Below are 19,143 nucleotides of genomic sequence, written 5' to 3'. Positions count from 1 at the left end.
GATTTCTTTTGACATGTAGAAACTTTTCCAAAAGATGAGATCCTAGTTGTTGATTTTTTGAAGTATTTTCCATGCAGTTTGGTTTTTGTTTATGAACTTTCTAGCTACTCCAGTATATTTAATATTTCTTCCTAAATTTTCCTCAAGGAGATTTAGTGTTTCTGTTTTATTTTTTCCATAATTTTATTGAGAAACAAATAGCAATGAGACAGTTTCAAACCAAATCGGTAGGATAGTGTTTCTGTTAATGGTTAAATCTTTGATCCATTTTGACCATAGTTCAGTGCATGTTGATAGACATGGGTCTAATTTTAGTTTTTGTCATGTGGAAAGCCAGTTTTTCCTTTACCATTTATTAAAGAGGCTATGTTTCTTCCATTGAATGTGTTTGGCCCTTTTGTCAAAGATAACATGGCTGAGTGTGTTTGTAGTTGTGTCTGAATCCTCTAATCTGTTCCATTGATCCTCAGATCTCCTTTTATGCCAGTACCATTTAAGTCAGAGATTGTGGTACCTTCTGCTTCTCTTTAGTTGCCCAGGGTTGTCTTTGGAATTGTAAGTCCCTTCTGATTCCAGTTAAATTTTAGGAATATTTTCTCTAGATCTGTGAGGTATAGTAATAGTATTTTAATGGGAATTGCATTGAGTCTATATAACAATTTTAGGACTATGGCCATTTTCGTATTCCTGGTTCTTCCTATCCAGGAGCAAGGAATATCTTTGCATTTTCAGAAATCCTGTTTGATCACTTTTCTCAGAGTACTGTAATTTTTAGTATATAAGTCTTTGACTTCCTTTGTGAGATTTATCCCTAAGTATTTCATTGTTTTAGATGTTACTGCGAAAGGTATGGTTTCCCTCATTTGTCTCTCAGTGTGTTTGTTGTTTGTGTACAAAAATGCTATTGATTTTTGAATGTTGATTTTGTATCTGCTAAAGTACTGAATTTAGTTATTAAATCTATAAGTCTTTTGGTGGAGTTTTTGGGGTTCTTTATGTCAAGTATTATGTCATCTGCAAGTCATGATAATTTCACTTCTTCTTTTCCTATCATTATTCCTTTTATTTCTCTCTCATGTCTAATTGCTCTGGCTAATATTTCCAGAACTATATTGAATAGGAGTGGTGACAGTGGACACCTTTGTGTTGTTTCTGATTTTCAAGTGAAGGCTCTCAGTTTTTGTTCATTTAGTAAGATTTTGTCATAGATGGCTTTTATCAAGTTGAGATATAGACCATGTATTCCAATTTTCTGTAGGGTTTTTATCATGAATCAATGTTAGACTTTTTCAAAAGCTTTTTCTGCATCTATTCAGATGATCATGTGGTTTTTGTCTTTAGCTTTGTTGATGTAGTGTTTACAGTTTTGGATTTGTGTTTATTGAACCATCCTTGCATTCCTGGAATGAATCCACTTGGTCATGATGTATAATCTTTTTGATGATTTGCTGCATTCTTTTTACTAATATTTTACTGAAGATTTTTACATTTGTGTTTATCAGAGCAATTGATCTGTAGTTCTCTGTATTGCTTGGGTCTTTCTCTGGTTTTGGTATTAGAGTAATGCTTGCCTCCAGGAATGAGTTGAGAATTGCTTCCCTTTCGATATCATTGAAGAGTTTGAGAAAAATTGACATTAAATCTCTAAATTTCTTGTGGAATTTATCTATGGATCCATTAGGACCGGGGCTTTTATTTGTTGGAACGTGTTTGATTACATTTTAAATTTTATTTCCTGTTATTGAGTTAATCAGAGTTTTATATCTTCTTGACTCAATTTTAGCAATTCATATGTATCAAAGAAACTGTCCATTTCCTCTGTGTTTTTTATCCTGTGAGAGTAGAGATTTTCAAAGTAGGTATTGATGATCTTCTGAAGTTCTATAGAGTCTGTAGTGGTTTCACCTGTTTCATTTCTTATTGCATGACTTTTTTTTTTTTTTTTTTTTTTTTTTTTTTTATTTTTTTTTTTTTTTTTTTTTTTTTTTTTCAGTTCTGTAACTTTATTTCCAAGTTAGTTCTTGTCCACATTCACTGTCTGGAGATTTTTGAACATGGTAACAGGGACGTAGGTTACCAAGATATACAGCTTGTTTGGTGAGTCTTCATCTTCATTCCATTTCCTGGACAACCATACCTGGATATGATATGGAACATTCCTTATTCCTTTGGCCCAGACAGCTTTGTTGAGCCTGGTGTTGATGTGCACATGTGGAGTCCCCATCTCCTTCATGGCAAACTTCTGGATCTCCTTAAGTGCTCAAGGGGTCTGCTTCTTGAAGCCCACTTTGTGGATGTACATGTGAATGTTGATTGTGTATTCTCAGGTCACCACCTTATTGATAGCAGAATGGCCCTTTCACCACCCTTCTTTGCAGGAGCTATTCTGCCAGGCCCAAGTTGGCAAGGAAGAGCGTGATAGAAATTGGGGGTTTTATTCCCCCCCTTTTTTTTTTGGTATGGTTGATTAAGAGTTTATCAATTTTATTTATTCTTTCAAAGTACCAGTTGTTTGATTCATTAATTCTTTGTGTTATTTTCTTCATCTGCAATGGAGATGCATTAATTTCTGCTCTGATTTTTATAATTTCCTGCCTTCTTTGGGCTTGAATTACTCTTCTTTTTCTAGGAGCTTTCTAGGTATAGCATAAGATCATTTACTTGGACGTTTTCTGTTAAGTGTGTGTTTACCACTATAAATTTAATGTGTGTTTTTACCACTTAATGTGTGTTTTTACCACTATAAATTTCCCTTTTAAGACAACTTTTGTTGCATCCTACAGGTTCTGGTATGTTGTATTTACATTTTCATTCAATTATAAATATTATTTAACTTCTTTTTTTAAGAGATCCTTTCTTACCTTTTCACTAGTTGCACCAGCGTCTTCAAGATCTGAAACTCTGTCTTCACTTTCACTTAAACGGTTTTGCAAGTTTGTGATTAAGATTTTAAATTCCTCTATGTCTCTTTGACTCTGCTTTATGCGATCTAGTTCTTTCCTGTATTGCTCATTCAAGGAATCTGTCATTTTTCTAATCTCCTCTTTTTTTTTTTTTTTTTTAATCAATGTCTTCTTTAGAAGCAGTTATTCTTGTACTGCAGTGTTTTTTTCAGATTGGATTTCCTCCCTATGTTTCTGTATTTGATTCTTCACTTCAGATGCTATGAGTTAACTTCTTCAACTTCATCTGTGTACCACTGGTTCTTCAGGATGTTGTTATTTGATTTCCATGTGTTTATGGTATTTTTGTGGGGTGTTTTTGTTAATAATTTCCAATTAACTTGCACTATGTTCAGATTGTGTGCATGGGGTAATTTCTATTCCTTTGCATTCCTAAGCATACTCTGTGTGCTGGTATATGTGTATTCTGATGTCGTTGGGTAAAACTCTGTAAAGGTCTACTATTGGTTTAATTCTGTTATTTTTTTTTTGCTGATTTTGTTTTGCTTAATTGATCTCTCTTTTTGTGATAGTGGTGTTTTAGTTATCCATTATTGCGAATTTGATTTTTCATGTCTGTTAAAATTTGTGTTATGTAGGTAGGTGCTCCTGCATTGGGTGCATATATATTTATGATTGTTGTCCCTTCCTCTTGCTGCTTTTCCCTGACAAGTATGTAGTGACTTTATCTCTTAATCATTCTTGCTTTGAAGTTAACATTGTTAGTAACCAGAATAGCTACTCCTACTTTTTTTCTAGGTTCTTGTTCCATCCTTTGACCTTCAGTCTGTGAACTTTCTTTTGAGTTAAATGTGTTTATTGTGTATAGCATGTTGTTGTATTTTGTTTCTGGATTCACTCTGCCAGTCTATTTCTTTTGATTGGTGAATTGAGGCCATTTATATTGATGGTTATAACTGATGTATATTTGCTTATCTTCTCTTTTTTTTGGTGGAACCGGGGATTTGAACTCAGGCCCTTGCGCTTGCCGGGGAAGCGCTTATTCCACTGAGCCATCTCCCTGGCCCCTATATTTGCTTATCTTCATCATGTTATTTTTCCTGCTTTAGGTCCAGTACTTTTCCCCTCTTTAATTACTTACTGTTTGGTAGTTCCTTTCTGTTGTTGTTCTAGAAGATGTGGTTGTTTCTGTCTCTTTCTAGAATATCTGTCAGTATTCTTTGTTTATTTAGTATTTTAGGGAAGGGTCTACAGGGTGTTCAAGGTCTCACCACTAGTTTGGACTCGTAGTGATCTGCCTGTTTATAGCCTCCTAAGAGCTGGGATTACAGGCACGTGCTACCACGCCCAGTCTCAGTTGCCATCTCAGCGCATCCCATCAGCGGGGCCAGCACGGCAGGCCCAGGGATTGAACCCTTAGCCCCTGTGCCTGCTTGCAGGTGCTTTAATCCCCTGAGCTATTTGGTCAGCCCTTCTGTCAGTATTCTTTATAGGGTTGGTTTCTTTATAGGGTTGGTTTGGTTGTCATGAATTTTTTCAGTTTTTTGTCATTGAATAATCTTATCTCATCATTGAATTTGCAGGATACATCAATATAGGTTGGAAGTTATTTTCTTTTAGGACCTGGCATACTTCACTCCAAGGTCTTCTTGATTTGATGGTTTGTGTTGAGAAATCTGTCATGATTCTGATGGGCTTGCCATTATAGGTGATCTGTTTCTTCTTCTTCTTTTTTTTTTTTTGTGGAACTGGAGATTGAACTCAGGCCCCCACGCTAGCCAGGGAAGCGCTTATTCCACTGAGCCATCTCCACGGCCCCTTTAATTTTATTTTATTGAGAAACAAATAGCAATGAGATAGTTTCAAAACTGATTAATAATTAATCAGTTTTAATAATTAATACATCATACATTGTTATCTTCTGGTCTGTTTCTTCTAACAGCTTCTAATATTCTGTTCATTTGCTGACTTTGTGGGATCTTTGTTATGTATGTGTATATAAATTTATTTTGATTATGGCTTTGTGGAGTTTTGTGTGCCTCACTTTTCTGTATGTCAGATTCTTTTCTCATGCTTGGGGAGTTTTCTGCTACTCCGTCTGCAAATAGTTTTTTTTATGTCATTTGTGCTGACTCCTGTTTCATTGACACCTATCGGTCTTATATTGCTTTTCTTTGTGTCATCTTGTAGCTGCTGAATTGTTATTTCCTGATTCCTTGTTAGTTTTAAGAGATCTTTCCTTTTGTGTTCACTAGCTGCACCTGTCTTCGAGGTCTGAAAGTCTGTCTTCAGCTTATTTTCTTCTTTGTGATTGTCAGGGATTGAACTCAGAACCTTGTGCATGCCAGGCAGGTACTTATGCCTCTGAGCTGTCTCCCTGGCCCTATCTTCAGTATTTTTGTTTTGTTTTGTTTTGTTTTGTTTTTAATTTTAGGGAAGGGTCTACAGGGTGTTCAGGGTCTTACTACTAGATCAGACTCTTAGTGATCCATCTGTTTACAGCCTCCCAAGAGCTGGGATTACAGGCACACGCCACCATGCCCAGTCTGTGTGTCCCGGGGCAGGGCTGGGGCCTGCCCCCAGCATGGCATGCCTGAGGATCGAACCCCCCCCCCCAGCCCCTGCACCTGCTTGAAGGTGCTTTAATCTGCTGAACTATTTGGCTGGCCCTCCTATCTTCAGTTTTGTTCAAGTAGTTTTTGCCAGCTTTCTGTGGAATTCTTCATTTTCTGGACATGTTTGCATCTGTTTCATGCATTCTAATTCTTTTATTGTTTGTTCAATGTTCCATCATTTTTATTATCTTTTTAAAAAATCTATCTCTTTTTTAGATGTGCTGAGCAGTTCTTTCACGATGGTTGTCATTTTTTTTTTTTTTTCCCCCTCCGAATACCTTCAGGGAAGGTTTGGCTGGCTTGAGTTGTGGGGATCGAACCACAGCAACCTGAGCTGGACTGCTTTGTTGAAGCAGCCACTTAAAGAACTGAGCTCAGGGGCAGGCCCCTGTCATTTTTTGTTTTTGACCTGTAAAATTATTTCTGATCTTATTTCTTTTATAGGTTGGTGGCTTGTTTCTTGTACCTCAGTTGCTATCATTTCAGATACTTTAGGTGTGTGACTTGCATGATCTTCCGTGCCCTTGTCTCCTGGACTTGTTGTGGCTGGTCTGGAGGAATGAGTTTGCCTTTTGCTGCTGCTTTTTTGCATTTTTGAAGCTCCCAATGATCATCTGGCTTCAGCACTGGTGCAAGAAGGGCAGGGCGCTGGTCGGTACACTCCATTGGGGTCAGGGTAGGACTCATCGAGGCTCTTGCTACTGGAGCAGGAGACGTGGCCATGTAAGACTCGCCAGGACTCCACAGCTGCCCAACATCCATCTGGGTTCTCAGATGGTGACACTGGCTGGCAGCACAGCTGCCGTACCCATGCGCTGGTGGCCCGTGGGGTGGAGCTTCTGCGATGTGTTTTTGTGTTTGGTTATGCTTTGTTGTTCATACCCCTCTTCAGCCTATGTAGTACCGTCTTTGAAGATCTTCCTCAGAGTGTCCAACCTTCTGTAGACTTGGTCATTAGCCCTACAGAGAGGAGAAGAAGAACCACTGTAATGGTGGTGACACAAAGACTGACCAGATGCGTGCACACAGCACAACAGTTGACAGCACAACCATGCTAACTGTGGCAATAGCGGTGGACGCTCACGATACTGCCATGCCGTAAGAACCAGTGAAAACTACAGTAGGAAAAAATCTGCAGTAATAATATGGACACAAAGAAAATCCAGTATTGATGTATAGTCAGTATCGTGCAACTGTACTACCATTAGAATTCAACAGCAACAGCTTTTAGTCACCTATCTAAAAAAATGCTTAATTGTAATAATAATACAATGGTAGGTATAGAAAAGGAGAAAAATGAAAGAATTAATATTTGAAAAAGAAAAGAAATTAAAGAGAAGGAGAGAAAAGGCAGGTAATCCAACTAAAGAGTTCATAGAATTAGGTAACAGTAACAAAGAAAAAACAAAAAAAAAAATACAGAAAAGTAAAAGAGCAAAAGAAAGAAGAAAAGGAAGAGAGAGAAAAGACTAAAAACAAGGAGAAATGAGTCCAAAAAGTTCCTGTGTGTTTGGGTTTGTGGTTTCTTTCCATGATCTGTACTAGTAGGCTCCACTGGGTGTAGGAAGGGATAGTGGATCAGAACTAGGGCCTGTTTTATTTCCATGTCCACTTTTTGTGTGCGTGTGTCCCACTTTTCTTGCTGGGCAGGGTGTCTTCCTTATGATTCTTAGTATCTGTACCTCACTGTTGCTGTTCTCTCCAGCCTGTGTGTGGGCTTGTGCCCCTGGATATGGTAACAGGGCTGGGGCTTATCCCTCCACATGTTGGCGGATGGGGGAAATCCAACAGACCCCTGGGCTTGGTGCTCCATGTGTAGGCAGGGGGTGGGGTGAGGCCGTCAAGCAGCCCGGCAGACCAAGCCCCACAGAAAACCACATGTACCTCCTGACCTCTCACCACAGAGGGCAAGACCATGTCTCCTATTTTGTTTTCTATTTTCTTTTTTGGTACTGGGAATCGAACTCTGGGCCTTGCTCTTGCTAGGCAGGTGCTGCGCTGCTGAGCAACATCCCCAAGACCATGTTTCCCAAACTGAGCTCACCCCCAGTTAAATTTGTCAGGGGGTCAATGTCTAGCCCATACCTTCCCCATGATTGTCTCTTACGTCTGTCTCTCACCCAGTCACAGGTAGGGAGACCCCAGAAACCCTAAAGTATAGTTGTCTTGTAGCTTCTGATTCTTGGGAGTAGCTCGGTTTTAAACAGTGAACCCTCCTCAAAATGGCCCCTGTTCAGTCTCTCTCAGGGATGCCAGGTGCTATAGTGGGTTTTTGCTCCAGCTCTTCTCTGCCATGCAGAAGTTCCAGAGTAAAATCTTGCACTGTATTTGCAGTTTACAGTAACCATGGGCTTTTTGGGGATGCTAAAGCTGCTATTTTTAAATTTTATTTTAATCCTGGGTTTGCCAGCCCTTTCTGGACTTCCTTTGTGTTTTCTAGGACAGGTCTGTGCCCTAGGATCCAGGGCCAGCTTTCCAGACTGCGCCACCCTTTCTATGCGTTCTCTGTAGTTTCTTCAGTTTCTCTGATTTCCAGTTTGTTGGTTGGCTCTTTCTCGTTTCGTGGTGCTGTTCCCTTTCTGTTCACTAGTGCTTGTTTTCCAGGTACCTGGATTTCAGGTCCTGAAGAGGCTGTCATATGGTACTGGCCTTTACTCTGGCATTTTCTTTGTTGAGTCTCATTTTCTTCATATGTAAAATGGCCACAATAGTAGTACTTGTCCCATAGGAGTGTTCAGCTGGTGAGATGAGATATTCATTAAAAAGTTTGCATGGTATACTTCACATAATTAGCTGTTTATTTGGTTACTTCTGGTTGCTTTTTCATCCCATAAAGAGTCAAATTGGCTTTAACTTATAGTGAATCACAATTAAAATTAGGTAGAAAATCTAGGTTGAATTACATTCAGGTTAGTGTAATATAGTATTTGGCCAGGAGAGGGCTACCTTCCTCCAGCTATGAAAATTATGAGCCGTATTGCGTGCACACTTTTCTTCTTCTTGCATATTATGACATGTTCATTGTGCAGATAAAGTTAAAATAATTTGAAATAGTATTACAAAATTGTAGATTTACTGTTTGATAGATGATAATATATAGCTATTCTGATTATTTTGAGAGTTGGCATTTGAAGCAAAATGCTCTTTTGACTATCATCATTGTGTTCCAACTCTAAAGTAAATTTTAACTGATAAATGTAAACATTTCATTTGAGTTTTAGAATTTTTTATCCTTATATGTTAAAAAATATTTAATGTACAATTTGGGATTTTTTTTATTATACCCTAATGTTGCACCTGTACTGTACCTATGATGCCGTAGTTAAATATCATTGAGATGGTGTCATAGCTATCATACCATACTGCCACCTGCTCCAAATTAGTGTCAATCTCTGTTTTGTAGGGTGTTATGTCATCTTCAGAACAGAAAGTTAGGTGGCTGGATATTCAGCATCAGGGATTAGGTTTGACTTTGAAGATTATATATGCGCAAGTAATGTTTCTTTATCTTTTTTCTTTTGTGGTATTAGGCTCAAACCCAGGGGAATTTTAACACCGAGCAATGTCTCAAACCTTTTTTATTTTTTTCCTTTGAGAAAGATTCATTAAGTTGCCTAGGTTATACTTGAACTTGGACTCTTTCTGCTTTAAATCTCCTGAATAGCTGAGATTACTAACATGAGTCCAAGTGTGTGTTATTAGGCTCAAACCCAAGGGAATTTTAACACTGAGCGATGTCCCAAACCTTTAATGTGATTTAATGAGACCTTGTCTCAAAATAAAATTTTAAAAGGAGCTAGAAGGTATACTTTAGTGGTAGAGTGCTTGCTTAGCAAAGCCCTGGGTTTATTCTCATTAGTTTAATAACAAAAAACAAAAAATGAGGAAGACACAGACAAAGAGACAGACAGAGAAAAGGAAAATTAGCTTTATGTGTGGGTGTTACAGTTCCTTAGCGCTCTTACCTGCATGTCTTGGTCTTTTTCTTCCTGTTTAATCTCATATACTCCTAGGTTTTTAGATGGCTGCTATTGAAATAACTGAGCAGATGGGGGATAGCTGGTTGCTAGCTGGTTGAATGAATGGATAGAAAAGAAAAAGATAAGACAAATCAATAGCTTTCTTATGAATCAGAGCCTCCATGCAGATGATTCCATATTTATCAAGAGATTGAGCAATGAATTATCTGTCAAGCCAATTTGCTTCTTACCTTACTGACTTTGCCATAGCCACGCTTGTATATTAGTTCATTCACTGGCTTCAGGTTTGGGTTCCCCCATGCAATATATGGCTGCACAGTTCTCAGCATGTTAATTGAAACCTTGTGGAGCTTAACGAAGGTACCATGGAAGATTTGGCGACGGTGAAGAAGCTGCAACACCTTGCAGACTTTGGGTTTACACCATTGATACCCCTGATCCGGATGACAAATGCCAGTTTGGGCTCTGCAGGGACATAGTAGTTGTCAGCTTTTCTCACCATCCTAGCCATTCGTGTCTCAGTTCTGTACATCTGTCTGTACTCCTTATGATAGTGTCTGGGCTTTTTCATAGATGAACTTCCTCCTTGCCTTGCAAAGTGTCTTCTGGGCAAATTTCTTTCTCAGGTGCTTTATCTTCAACTCTGCAAAATGTCTTTGCTTTTTCTTAAGGCTTTCTGGCACAGCAGGAGCCTTCTTTTTCTTCTCTTCTACACTCTCCATGGTTCCAGCGGAAAAGAGGAATGGACTTTTTTTGTGCTTAATCTCTGTAGCCTTTAAAGGGCTGTTGCTTATGAGACCTCCTATCTGAATCTTTTGTTTTTCTCCATTTATTACCTTTCCTTGCTGACTTATTAGCCTGCAGAACCTTCAGAAACATTTCCCCTGAGATCGTATTATAGGACACTCCATGTAGTGGTGATTTTCTTCTCTCTCTCTCTCTCTCTCTCTCTCTCTCTCTCTCTCTCTCTCTCTCTCTCAGTGTTTAGTACAGGGGCTGCAGGTCTTACCACACAGACCTGGCTTGGAGTGGTCCTCCTGTTTTCAGTCTCCCAAGTGCTGGGGTACAGGCACACTTCACCACACCTAGTCTCAGTCGCCCTTTCAGCGTGCTGCAGGGGCAGGGCCAGCACAGCACACTGGGGATCAAACCTGGTCCCCGCATCTGTCTAAGCAGGTGCTTTAATCTGCTGAGCTGTCTGGCCAGCCCTATAGTAGTGATTTTCAAAAATTTACTCAAATACATCTTTAGTGCTTTTCTGTTTTCTTTGATAACCATTGTAGAGTTGAAAAATTTGTTTTGTGACATAATTGTATGTCTTGTCATCTGTAGATAACTATGGAAAAGGTCAGAAATGTCACCTATATGTAACTTTAGAAAAATATTGTGGAAAGTGAATATTAGTAAATTGCTTTCATATGTTGATCATCTCCATAAGTAAAATAAATTATTGCTTAATGCCGGTGTGGTGGTGCACACCTGTAATCTCAGCACGGGGAAAGTTGAGGGAAGAAAATCACTGCAAGTCTGAGGCCAGCCTGTGTTACAGAGTTCAGAGCCAGTCTCACCTAGATAGCAAGATCTGTCTCAAAAAATAAAAGAAAAAGAAATAAAAAGAAGATAAATTATTGCTTAGATTACAACTTGTGAGAGCTTTTCTTATTTGTCAATATGAGATTTCTTTTTTTTTTCCTGTGGTACCTGGGATTGAATTTAGCACTTGCCAGGCAAGTGCTTATTCTACTGAACTATCTCCCTGGCCCTGTATGAGATTTTTTTTTCCTTCTTCTTCTGTATTCTAAGGAAGATTCTATAGGGTGTTCAGGACCTCCCTACTAGATCAGACTTGTAGTGATCTTCCTCTTTACAGCCTCCCAAGAGCTGGGATTACAGGCGCGTGCCACCATGCCCAGTCTCAATTGCCGTCTCAGTGTGCCCTGGGGGCGGGGCAGCATGGCAGGCCTGGGGATCAATCTCGCCAGCCCCTGCGCCTGCTTGAAGGTGCTTTAATCTGCTGAGCTATTTGGCCGGCCCTTGAGATTTCTTTTTTTAGGTGCAATTTTTAAAGTTTTATTCTACCTGTTTCAGATTATAGGAAAGCATAAGATATGGATCTTTCCCAGAAAGGCCTAACATAGTTGCAGATATGATTAAAGGACTTAAAGGATTGCAAAACAGTGTAATGTTTTATCTGTAAGACTATAAACGAACTACACTATTGGGAAGAATGGTGCTAATAGCTACAACTGTCACACCACCTCAGGGTAATGGTAATATGTAATAAAACAGTACTATTTCCTTTTCAGGGCATTCATCCTCAAAGAAAACAGAAGATTCTATAAACAGTAAGTGTCAAGTGTGTTTTTAATGGAGATTACAGTTTGGCTTTTCATAAAGTATATCTTGATCTGATGTGAATTTTGTTATTGTACTTCATAAGAAAAATCATAGGAAAGATGCCAAAGGTAAGTCTTTACTCCTCAAGAAAAATTTAAATTTAAGTATAGAGCATTAAAATTTTTTTCAGTAAATGTATTTTTTCAGTAAATACATTTCACATTATAAAATGTGAAGGAAGTGAAATAGAGGGGTAAAGTTGGAATGAAAAATGAACAAGGATTAGTTAAGATTGAAGGGAAGTTGCTTATATTGCATGAGTCTTGAGTGATAGTTTAGTGATTTTTTTTCATTACCTTGTATGGTTTGTATGTGGATAAGAAAATCTTGGTAGCTGATTGCTGTTGGTTAATATTAAATTAGATCTATAGTTTTCACCAGTTTAGATCAAAATGGATTGGATTTCACTGAATACAGTGGTACATCAATTTATGAATTTAATTTATTTTATAATTTGGGGGAAGGTGGCAGTGTTTGTGTTTGTGTGGGGAAGATGGTCATTGTGTTTGTGTTTATCGCCTGATGCAAAGTTCACAAATGGGAATAAGTTTTGCCAAATGCTATTGTTTGGAAATAGAAGCGTTTGTGACCTGGGGTATCACTGTCTGTGTTGTTAGTTCTATTCCCCTGCAGTATCACGATGAGAATTCACAATAGCGGACCAGGGAGAGAGCGCATATAAGCGCTTGCCCGGCAAGCATAAGATCATGAGCGCAGTCCCTGGTACTGAAAAAAAAAAAGAATTCACAAGGACTTTAACAACGTCTGGCGGCCGGGGCGCCTCCGCCCGCCAGGAGCGCGCCCGCGGGGAAGGGGCGGGGCCGCGGCGCGCAGGCGCAGTACGCGGGCGTGAAGCGGCGGCGGGGTCCAGACCGCGGAAGCTTTGGAGCGTTGCAGGAGCTTTCTGAACGAGAGCTGCCGTCCTGACGGAGGAGAGCGTGGTGAATGCCGAACCACAACTGTCAACATAGGTTCAATTAGTACAGCAGACGGTTCTGCTCTGGTGAAACTGGGAAATACTGCAGTAATTTGTGGCGTTAAAGCGGAATTTGCAGTACCACCAACAGATGCCCCTGATGAAGGGTATGTGGGTTGAACGCCCTTCCTTTAGAAGCTACTTTCATAGCTGCGGAGTGTTTCTTTCAGTTCCTAATGTGGATCTGCCACCGCTGTGTTCATCGAGATTTCGCTCCCAGGTGGCGAGTCAGTTCATCGCAGATGTCATCGAAAATTCGCAGATAATTCAGAAAGAAGATTTATGTATTTCTTCTGGAAAGCTTGCGTGGGTTTTATACTGTGATCTCATTTGCCTGGACTATGACGGGAACATTTTAGATGCCTGCACATTTGCATTGTTAGCGGCTTTAAAAAATATACACCTGCCTGAAGTGAGTATAAATGAAGAAACTGCTTTAGCAGAAGTTAATTTAAAGAAGAAAAGTTTCTTGAATATTAGAACACACCCAGTTGCAACTTCTTTTGCTGTATTTGATGACACTTTGCTGATAGTTGACCCTACGGGAGAGGAGGAGCATCTGGCAACAGGAACCTTAACAGTAGTGATGGGCGAGGAAGGCAGGCTCAGCTGTCTTCACAAACCAGGTGGAAGTGGGCTGACTGGAGCTAAACTTCAGGACTGCATGAGCCGAGCAGTTACAAGACACAAGGAAGTAAAGACCTTAATGGATGAAGTAATAAAGAGCATGAAACACAAATAAACCAGCACCACATTTTCAAAACAGATTTATAAAAATTGTATTTGTTAGGCTGCACAAACTTTTTATACTAAATAAATATCAAGCTACATTCTTCTATAAAAGGTGATTCTAATACTTCTTAGGTCCCTTCCACATATATACATTAAAACCATTTGTAAAAAGCAATGACTTAGGCAAAACAACCCTGGTTCATGAAACTATTTCCCTGTTTTTATTTAAACATCATAGGGTTGTACTTTTGTATAAGTTTGTACATTTAGCAGTGTAAAATACTGAAACATTAAAAAACAAGATGAAGTAAAAACTCAAAAAAATGTCTATAAGATTTTTAAGGTAAAAAGAATTAATAATGGCAATAAGGAGGGTAGAATAGCAATGAAGAGCTACAGATAAAACTGATACAGAGAAAAGCGTGCCGAAAGTTTTGTATGATGGTAAAAATACATCGCAGATTTGTCACTGGTGGTGACAAATGGGTTCTGTGGTGACTGATAAGTTCTTCCTGTCAGCCAAACAGAATAGTAATAGCATGAATAGAGTGATTCATAGTACTCATAAGACAACAGAGAACTCAGGAATTAGTTTTGAGAGAAGAATCTCTTTTGGATTTATGAAAGGGGACATTGATCATTAATTTGTGGTGACATATATGTTTATTTATTTATTTTTAATCTCTTGGGAACTAGAGAATTTAGTTGTCCAAACTCAAATAGTTAATGGCAGAGTTAGAATTAAACACAAATTTATAATTCCAAAATCTGTGCCCCATATCAGCTGTGCCTCAGTAAAGCTAATATAGGTCCACTCTTTATGTCCTTATTTTGCCAAGTACATTAAATAGATCCACCTTAAATAATTGGATCCATTTGTGTTTCATTTCTATTATAAAGTGGGTATGAAGAGACCTGTTTGTTTGGTTGGGTTGTCGTCAGAATCCTGAGGAAACATGTACTTGAAGTATGTACCTGACACATACTTGATCATCTGTAGCTATTATTGTTATGTCACAGGAAAAGACCAAATATTAAGCAGATTCTGTGTTCATTTTATAAATGATCAGATTTAAGTCTGTGAACATCGAACCTGTCCATTTTTCATGATTATTGGAGACATTTTCCATCTCTTCACTGAGTTTCTAGAGAGAAAGGCCACAAAAACCACCTTGATAGACTGTTTTCATTATTTAAAACACTTGGAAAAAATTATGTGTAGTTTTAGGCACTACAGTCTAAAGGGAACATTGAAAAACTGAAGCAGATCAGGAAGAGAACAACCTTCTTGAACAGTACTTGAAATGGTGCCAGAGAACAAGTGTTGGCTGAACTAGCTACACACTAGTGTTGGTGTGTAGCTAAGAGACAAGGAGAGGGTGAGAGAAGAGCTGGAGAGAGGTACATGGAAAGGCTGCTGCTGTACAGAAGACTTACTTTGATGCTCACATTGGCAGATTCAGATTCTATTAATAAAAATTTCCTGGAAACAGATGACTGCCTCACTTAAGAAAATAATTGGTCACTTAAAACAATTTAACAAAAAGAATGGAGGAATGGGCTGTTTCAGAGGTAATGTGTTCAAGCACTGATCAGCCAACTACTCTTTATTAAGTAGGTCACAATGAGAGCTTCATTTTTCAGAGAAGGGCTGGACTAGAGGACTTCTATGTTTCTCTTCTAACTCAGAGAAGTAGTGTCTTAAATTCTGATCCCCACCTGCCAGAAGTCACTGCAGAGCTCCGACTGTAATGGTGGAAGAGCACCATGTGGCAGTGACCGTTCTGCCTTTCTTCCTTAGCAGTGCTTCTTCAAGTGACTTCCACCTTCTGACAACCAGAGTATTTTAAAGTGAAGATTTTAAGGTCATAATGGTATTTGGCCACTTTTTCAATGAATTCTTTTGCAGAAGGAATTATCTACTAATGTTATTCTAAACTGATTGATTGTTTTAGTAAATTGGATTGTCTGCTATAAAAAATCTGTAATATGAAATCTGGGATGTGGGAAGTACTGTTTCAGGGGACAAAGAACAGGTAGTGGTAAGGCTTTTTGAAATCAGCTCCCTGCTTTTAAAGGCCTGATAGGCTTTCTCTGACATCTTAACACAATACCAGATAGACAGCATTAGTAGGCCTAGTTTTTCTGTGCTTTGTGTATGTCAGGCTAGTGAGTTTTCATAAAAGGTACAGAGTTTTATTCTTCTCACATCAATTTGAAACACTAGCAGTTCCAGTGGTGTCTGTCATTGTGCAGGAATCTTCTTCCCAAGATGCTGTGATTTCACCATTTGTGTATAGATCTTTGAAATACAACACATACCTCCCTCCCCCTTCTCCCCTATTTTTGTTAAAATTAGTGCCACAACAGATTCATTGAAGACTAAAGTTCAGACACACACATTGATTCAGAGATCAAAGTCCAGCAGGTGAAAGTCTAGAGCCACCCTGGAAAATCAATACTGTTTTACTTTTGTATTGTGCTGAACTAAAGGGACGTTCTGTCCTGACAGGCCAAATTTTTGTTAAAATGATACTTGTAGTATTAACTTAGAATTACCCCTTGCAATGTAGTTGTTTTTGATTGTTCTTCTTTTGACTCATGTAACAGATACACAAGTTAAGACTTTCGTACAGAGCATATTTATGTTACAACCAGTACCTTAAAGACAGTTCTTTTTTAAACATGTGGTTATTATTGGAAAGAAATTATTTGCTAATATAATTACTTTGTGGAATATGGCTTCATTACCCGGTCATACATTCTCCAGTATTTAATAATCTTTGTTTGGCTAATATAGTTCATTTGAAACTTAGTGGTTTTTAAAATTTTCATGATGGAAGTATCTTTGTTATTTTTACTGCTTTTAAAGTTAGTGCATACTTACTGTCTTAATAGAAGCAATTTGGAAACGTTTAAAGTAGAAAGCAAAAATATCCAGCACTCACACGTAGTATAATCACGGTTAATTTTGATTGGTCTTTACCATCCTATGATTATATATGTGAACATAAATTTACATATATAAAACATATTCCCTTGTAAGTATTAATATTGGAATTGCTACTTTAGGTTAGTTTAGAGAAGCTTTTCATGAGACATTAAATTAATGGTTTTCTCCGAGATTCTGGTATTTCTGCAGTTATACTTATTTTTAAAAAATTTTATTATATCTGGAAGACTGAATTAAATTTCCAAAGAACCATAAAAGTTGAAGCTGAATTGCAGTTTAAGTCCAAAGTTAATTGCATTGTGAGTAGCTTAAAGTGTGTTGTAAGTGTAACATCTTATTCACAATTTTCTTTTAAATGAACAGAAAACTCTGATGAGGAGGAAAGTGCTTCAGAGTCTGAACTTTGGAAGGGCCCACTCCCCGAAACAGATGAAAAGTCACAGTAAGTGCTGCTAAGAGAAGAAATGCAGATGCTTTAAGCAGTGTAGACGGCCTTGCCAGTAGTGGTTGTTGTAGTAATTAATGAAAAAATGTTACATCATGAATGTCTCTTTAGTGCCAAGGACTACCTTGCTTGGTAAGATGAGTTTATTTCTGTCCTTTATTGGTGGCCATAAACAGCTCATGTGTCCAGCTTCCTTGAGGTGAATGCACCTTTCATCTGCCTACCGTATCAGATGAGCCACTGGTCCTTGTTTTAATAAGATGAGATCCCAGTTGTTGATTCTTTGTGATATTTCCTGTGTAGTTGGGGTTTTGTTCATAAAGTCTTTGTGTATGCCAGTGTCTTCAAGAGTTGTAACTATTCCATCTTTCAGCAGATTTAGTGTTTCTGTTAATAGATCTTTGAACCATTTTGATTTTATTTTAGTGCATTGTGAGAGATATGGATCTAGTTTTAATCTTTGGCATGTGGAAAACCAGTTTTTTTCGGCACCGTTTATTAAAGAGACTGTCTTTCTCCTAGTGAAAGTGTTTAGCTCCTTTGTCAAAGAGAAGGTGGCTCTGCCTGGAGTTGTTCTGCATCTTGTAACCTGTTCTATTGCTGTTTTTATCACTGTAGCTTTTAGTATAATTTCTAGTCAGGAGTTAGGATGCCCCATGCTTTGCCTTTGTTGGCCAGGATTGTCTTTGCTATTCTAGGTCTCTTCTGGTCCCAAATGAATTTTAGGATTATTTTCTCTAATTCTGTGATGCTGTTGGAATTTTGATTGGGATTGCATTGAATCTGTATAATAATTTTAGAAATATGGCCATTTTCACTGTATTGGTTCTTCTACTCAGGAGCAAGGGATGATATCTTTCCTTTTGCTGGTATCCTCATTAGTCTCCTTTTTCAGAGTACTATTAAATTGATTCCTAGGTATTTGTTTTCTTTTCTCTTCTTTTTTTCTTTTCTTTTTTGGATGCTATTGTGAAAGGTGTTGTTTCCCTAATTTCTCTTTTATTGATTGTGTTATGTATAAGAAGGTTAGTGTTGAATATGGTTATTAAATCTAGAAGTCTCTTGGTGAATCTTTTGGGGTCTTTTGCAAAGAATAACTTCTTTCTTTCTTGTCATTGTTCCTCTCTTTTTTGCATTTTATGTATTTGGTATAGGGTCTCACTACACAGCTCAGATTCATAGTGTGCCCCAGCTCAGGGTGCCAGGTGTGGGGCTAGCAAGGCATGTGGTGCCAGGGATTAAACCCTGGTCCCTGTGCTTGCCTAAGGAAGTGCTTAGTCTGCTGCTGGCCCTTTGTGTGTGTGTGTGTGTGTGTGTATGTGTGTGTGTGTGTGTGTATTTTTTCTTCCTTTTAAAAAAAATTATCTTTTACTTGTTTATTTGGTAAGGGGTCTATGTAGCTGGGACTCATAGAGATCCTCCTGTTTCAGCCTCTCCAGCCTGGGATTACAGGTGTGCACCATGATGCCCGGTTTTCATGGCTGGCACAATGTGCATACTGGTGATCGAACCCAGGTCCTTGTGCTTGCCAGGCAGGTGCTTAGACTGCTGAGCTATCTCTCCAGCCTCTTCATGCTGTCTGATTGCTGTAATGTTTCAGAACTATATTGCATAGGAGTGGTGACGGTGGGCATCCTTGTCTTTTTTTTGGTGGAACTGGGGATTGAACTCAGGCCCTTGCACTTGCTAGGGAAGCACTTATTCCACTGAGCCATCTCCCCGGCCCAGCATCCTTGTCTTGCTCCTGATTTTAGTATGAAAGATTTTGGGTTTTGTCCTTTTATTTTTTTAAAAAAATCTTTTATTAATTAATTAATTTATTTATTTGGTACAAAGTTTCACTGCACAGCTTGAATTTGTAGTGATCCTCTTGTCTCAGCCTCCCCAGTGCTGAGATTACAGGTGTGTGACACCACGCTCAGATTTGGTGGCCAGCAGGCACATCCAGTTTCCGGGGCTGGCACAGTGTGCAGTACTAGGGATCGAACCCAGGTCCTTACGCTTGCCAAGCAGGCGCCTAGACCACCGTGCTCTCTCCACATCCCCAGTTTTTGTCCTTTTAGACTGATTTTGGATGCTAATTTGTCATCAATGGCTTTTATAAGATTGAGATAATCTATTCCAAGTTTCTTTTTCTTTCTT

General features: G+C 38.6%; 2 protein-coding genes across 2 annotated transcripts in view; both read left to right on the top strand.

Moving 5' to 3' along the window:
• The window catches only part of LOC101562519 (protein FRA10AC1), a 78,526-nt gene that overhangs the window by 52,614 nt on the left and 6,769 nt on the right, over window positions 1-19,143 (top strand). Inside the window, exons 12-13 of the mRNA XM_004625487.2 lie at window positions 11,805-11,843; window positions 16,920-16,998. Of these exons, the coding sequence (XP_004625544.1) occupies window positions 11,805-11,843; window positions 16,920-16,998 (118 nt within the window). The remainder of the gene's footprint in view (window positions 1-11,804; window positions 11,844-16,919; window positions 16,999-19,143) is intronic.
• LOC105741278 (exosome complex component RRP43-like) lies at window positions 11,955-13,906 on the top strand. The gene is made up of 3 exons (XM_012513264.2): window positions 11,955-11,963; window positions 12,767-12,986; window positions 13,042-13,906. The coding sequence occupies exons 1-3, from the start codon at window positions 11,955-11,957 to the stop codon at window positions 13,611-13,613; spliced, it is 801 nt and encodes a 266-aa protein (XP_012368718.1). The 3' UTR covers window positions 13,614-13,906.

The sequence above is a fragment of the Octodon degus genome, unplaced genomic scaffold (assembly GCF_000260255.1).
Source record: "Octodon degus isolate 3935 unplaced genomic scaffold, OctDeg1.0 scaffold00010, whole genome shotgun sequence".
Classification (NCBI taxonomy): Eukaryota; Metazoa; Chordata; class Mammalia; order Rodentia; family Octodontidae; genus Octodon; species Octodon degus.
Note: the sequence above shows the minus strand (reverse complement) of the source record. Positions and strands in the feature narration are given on the sequence as shown.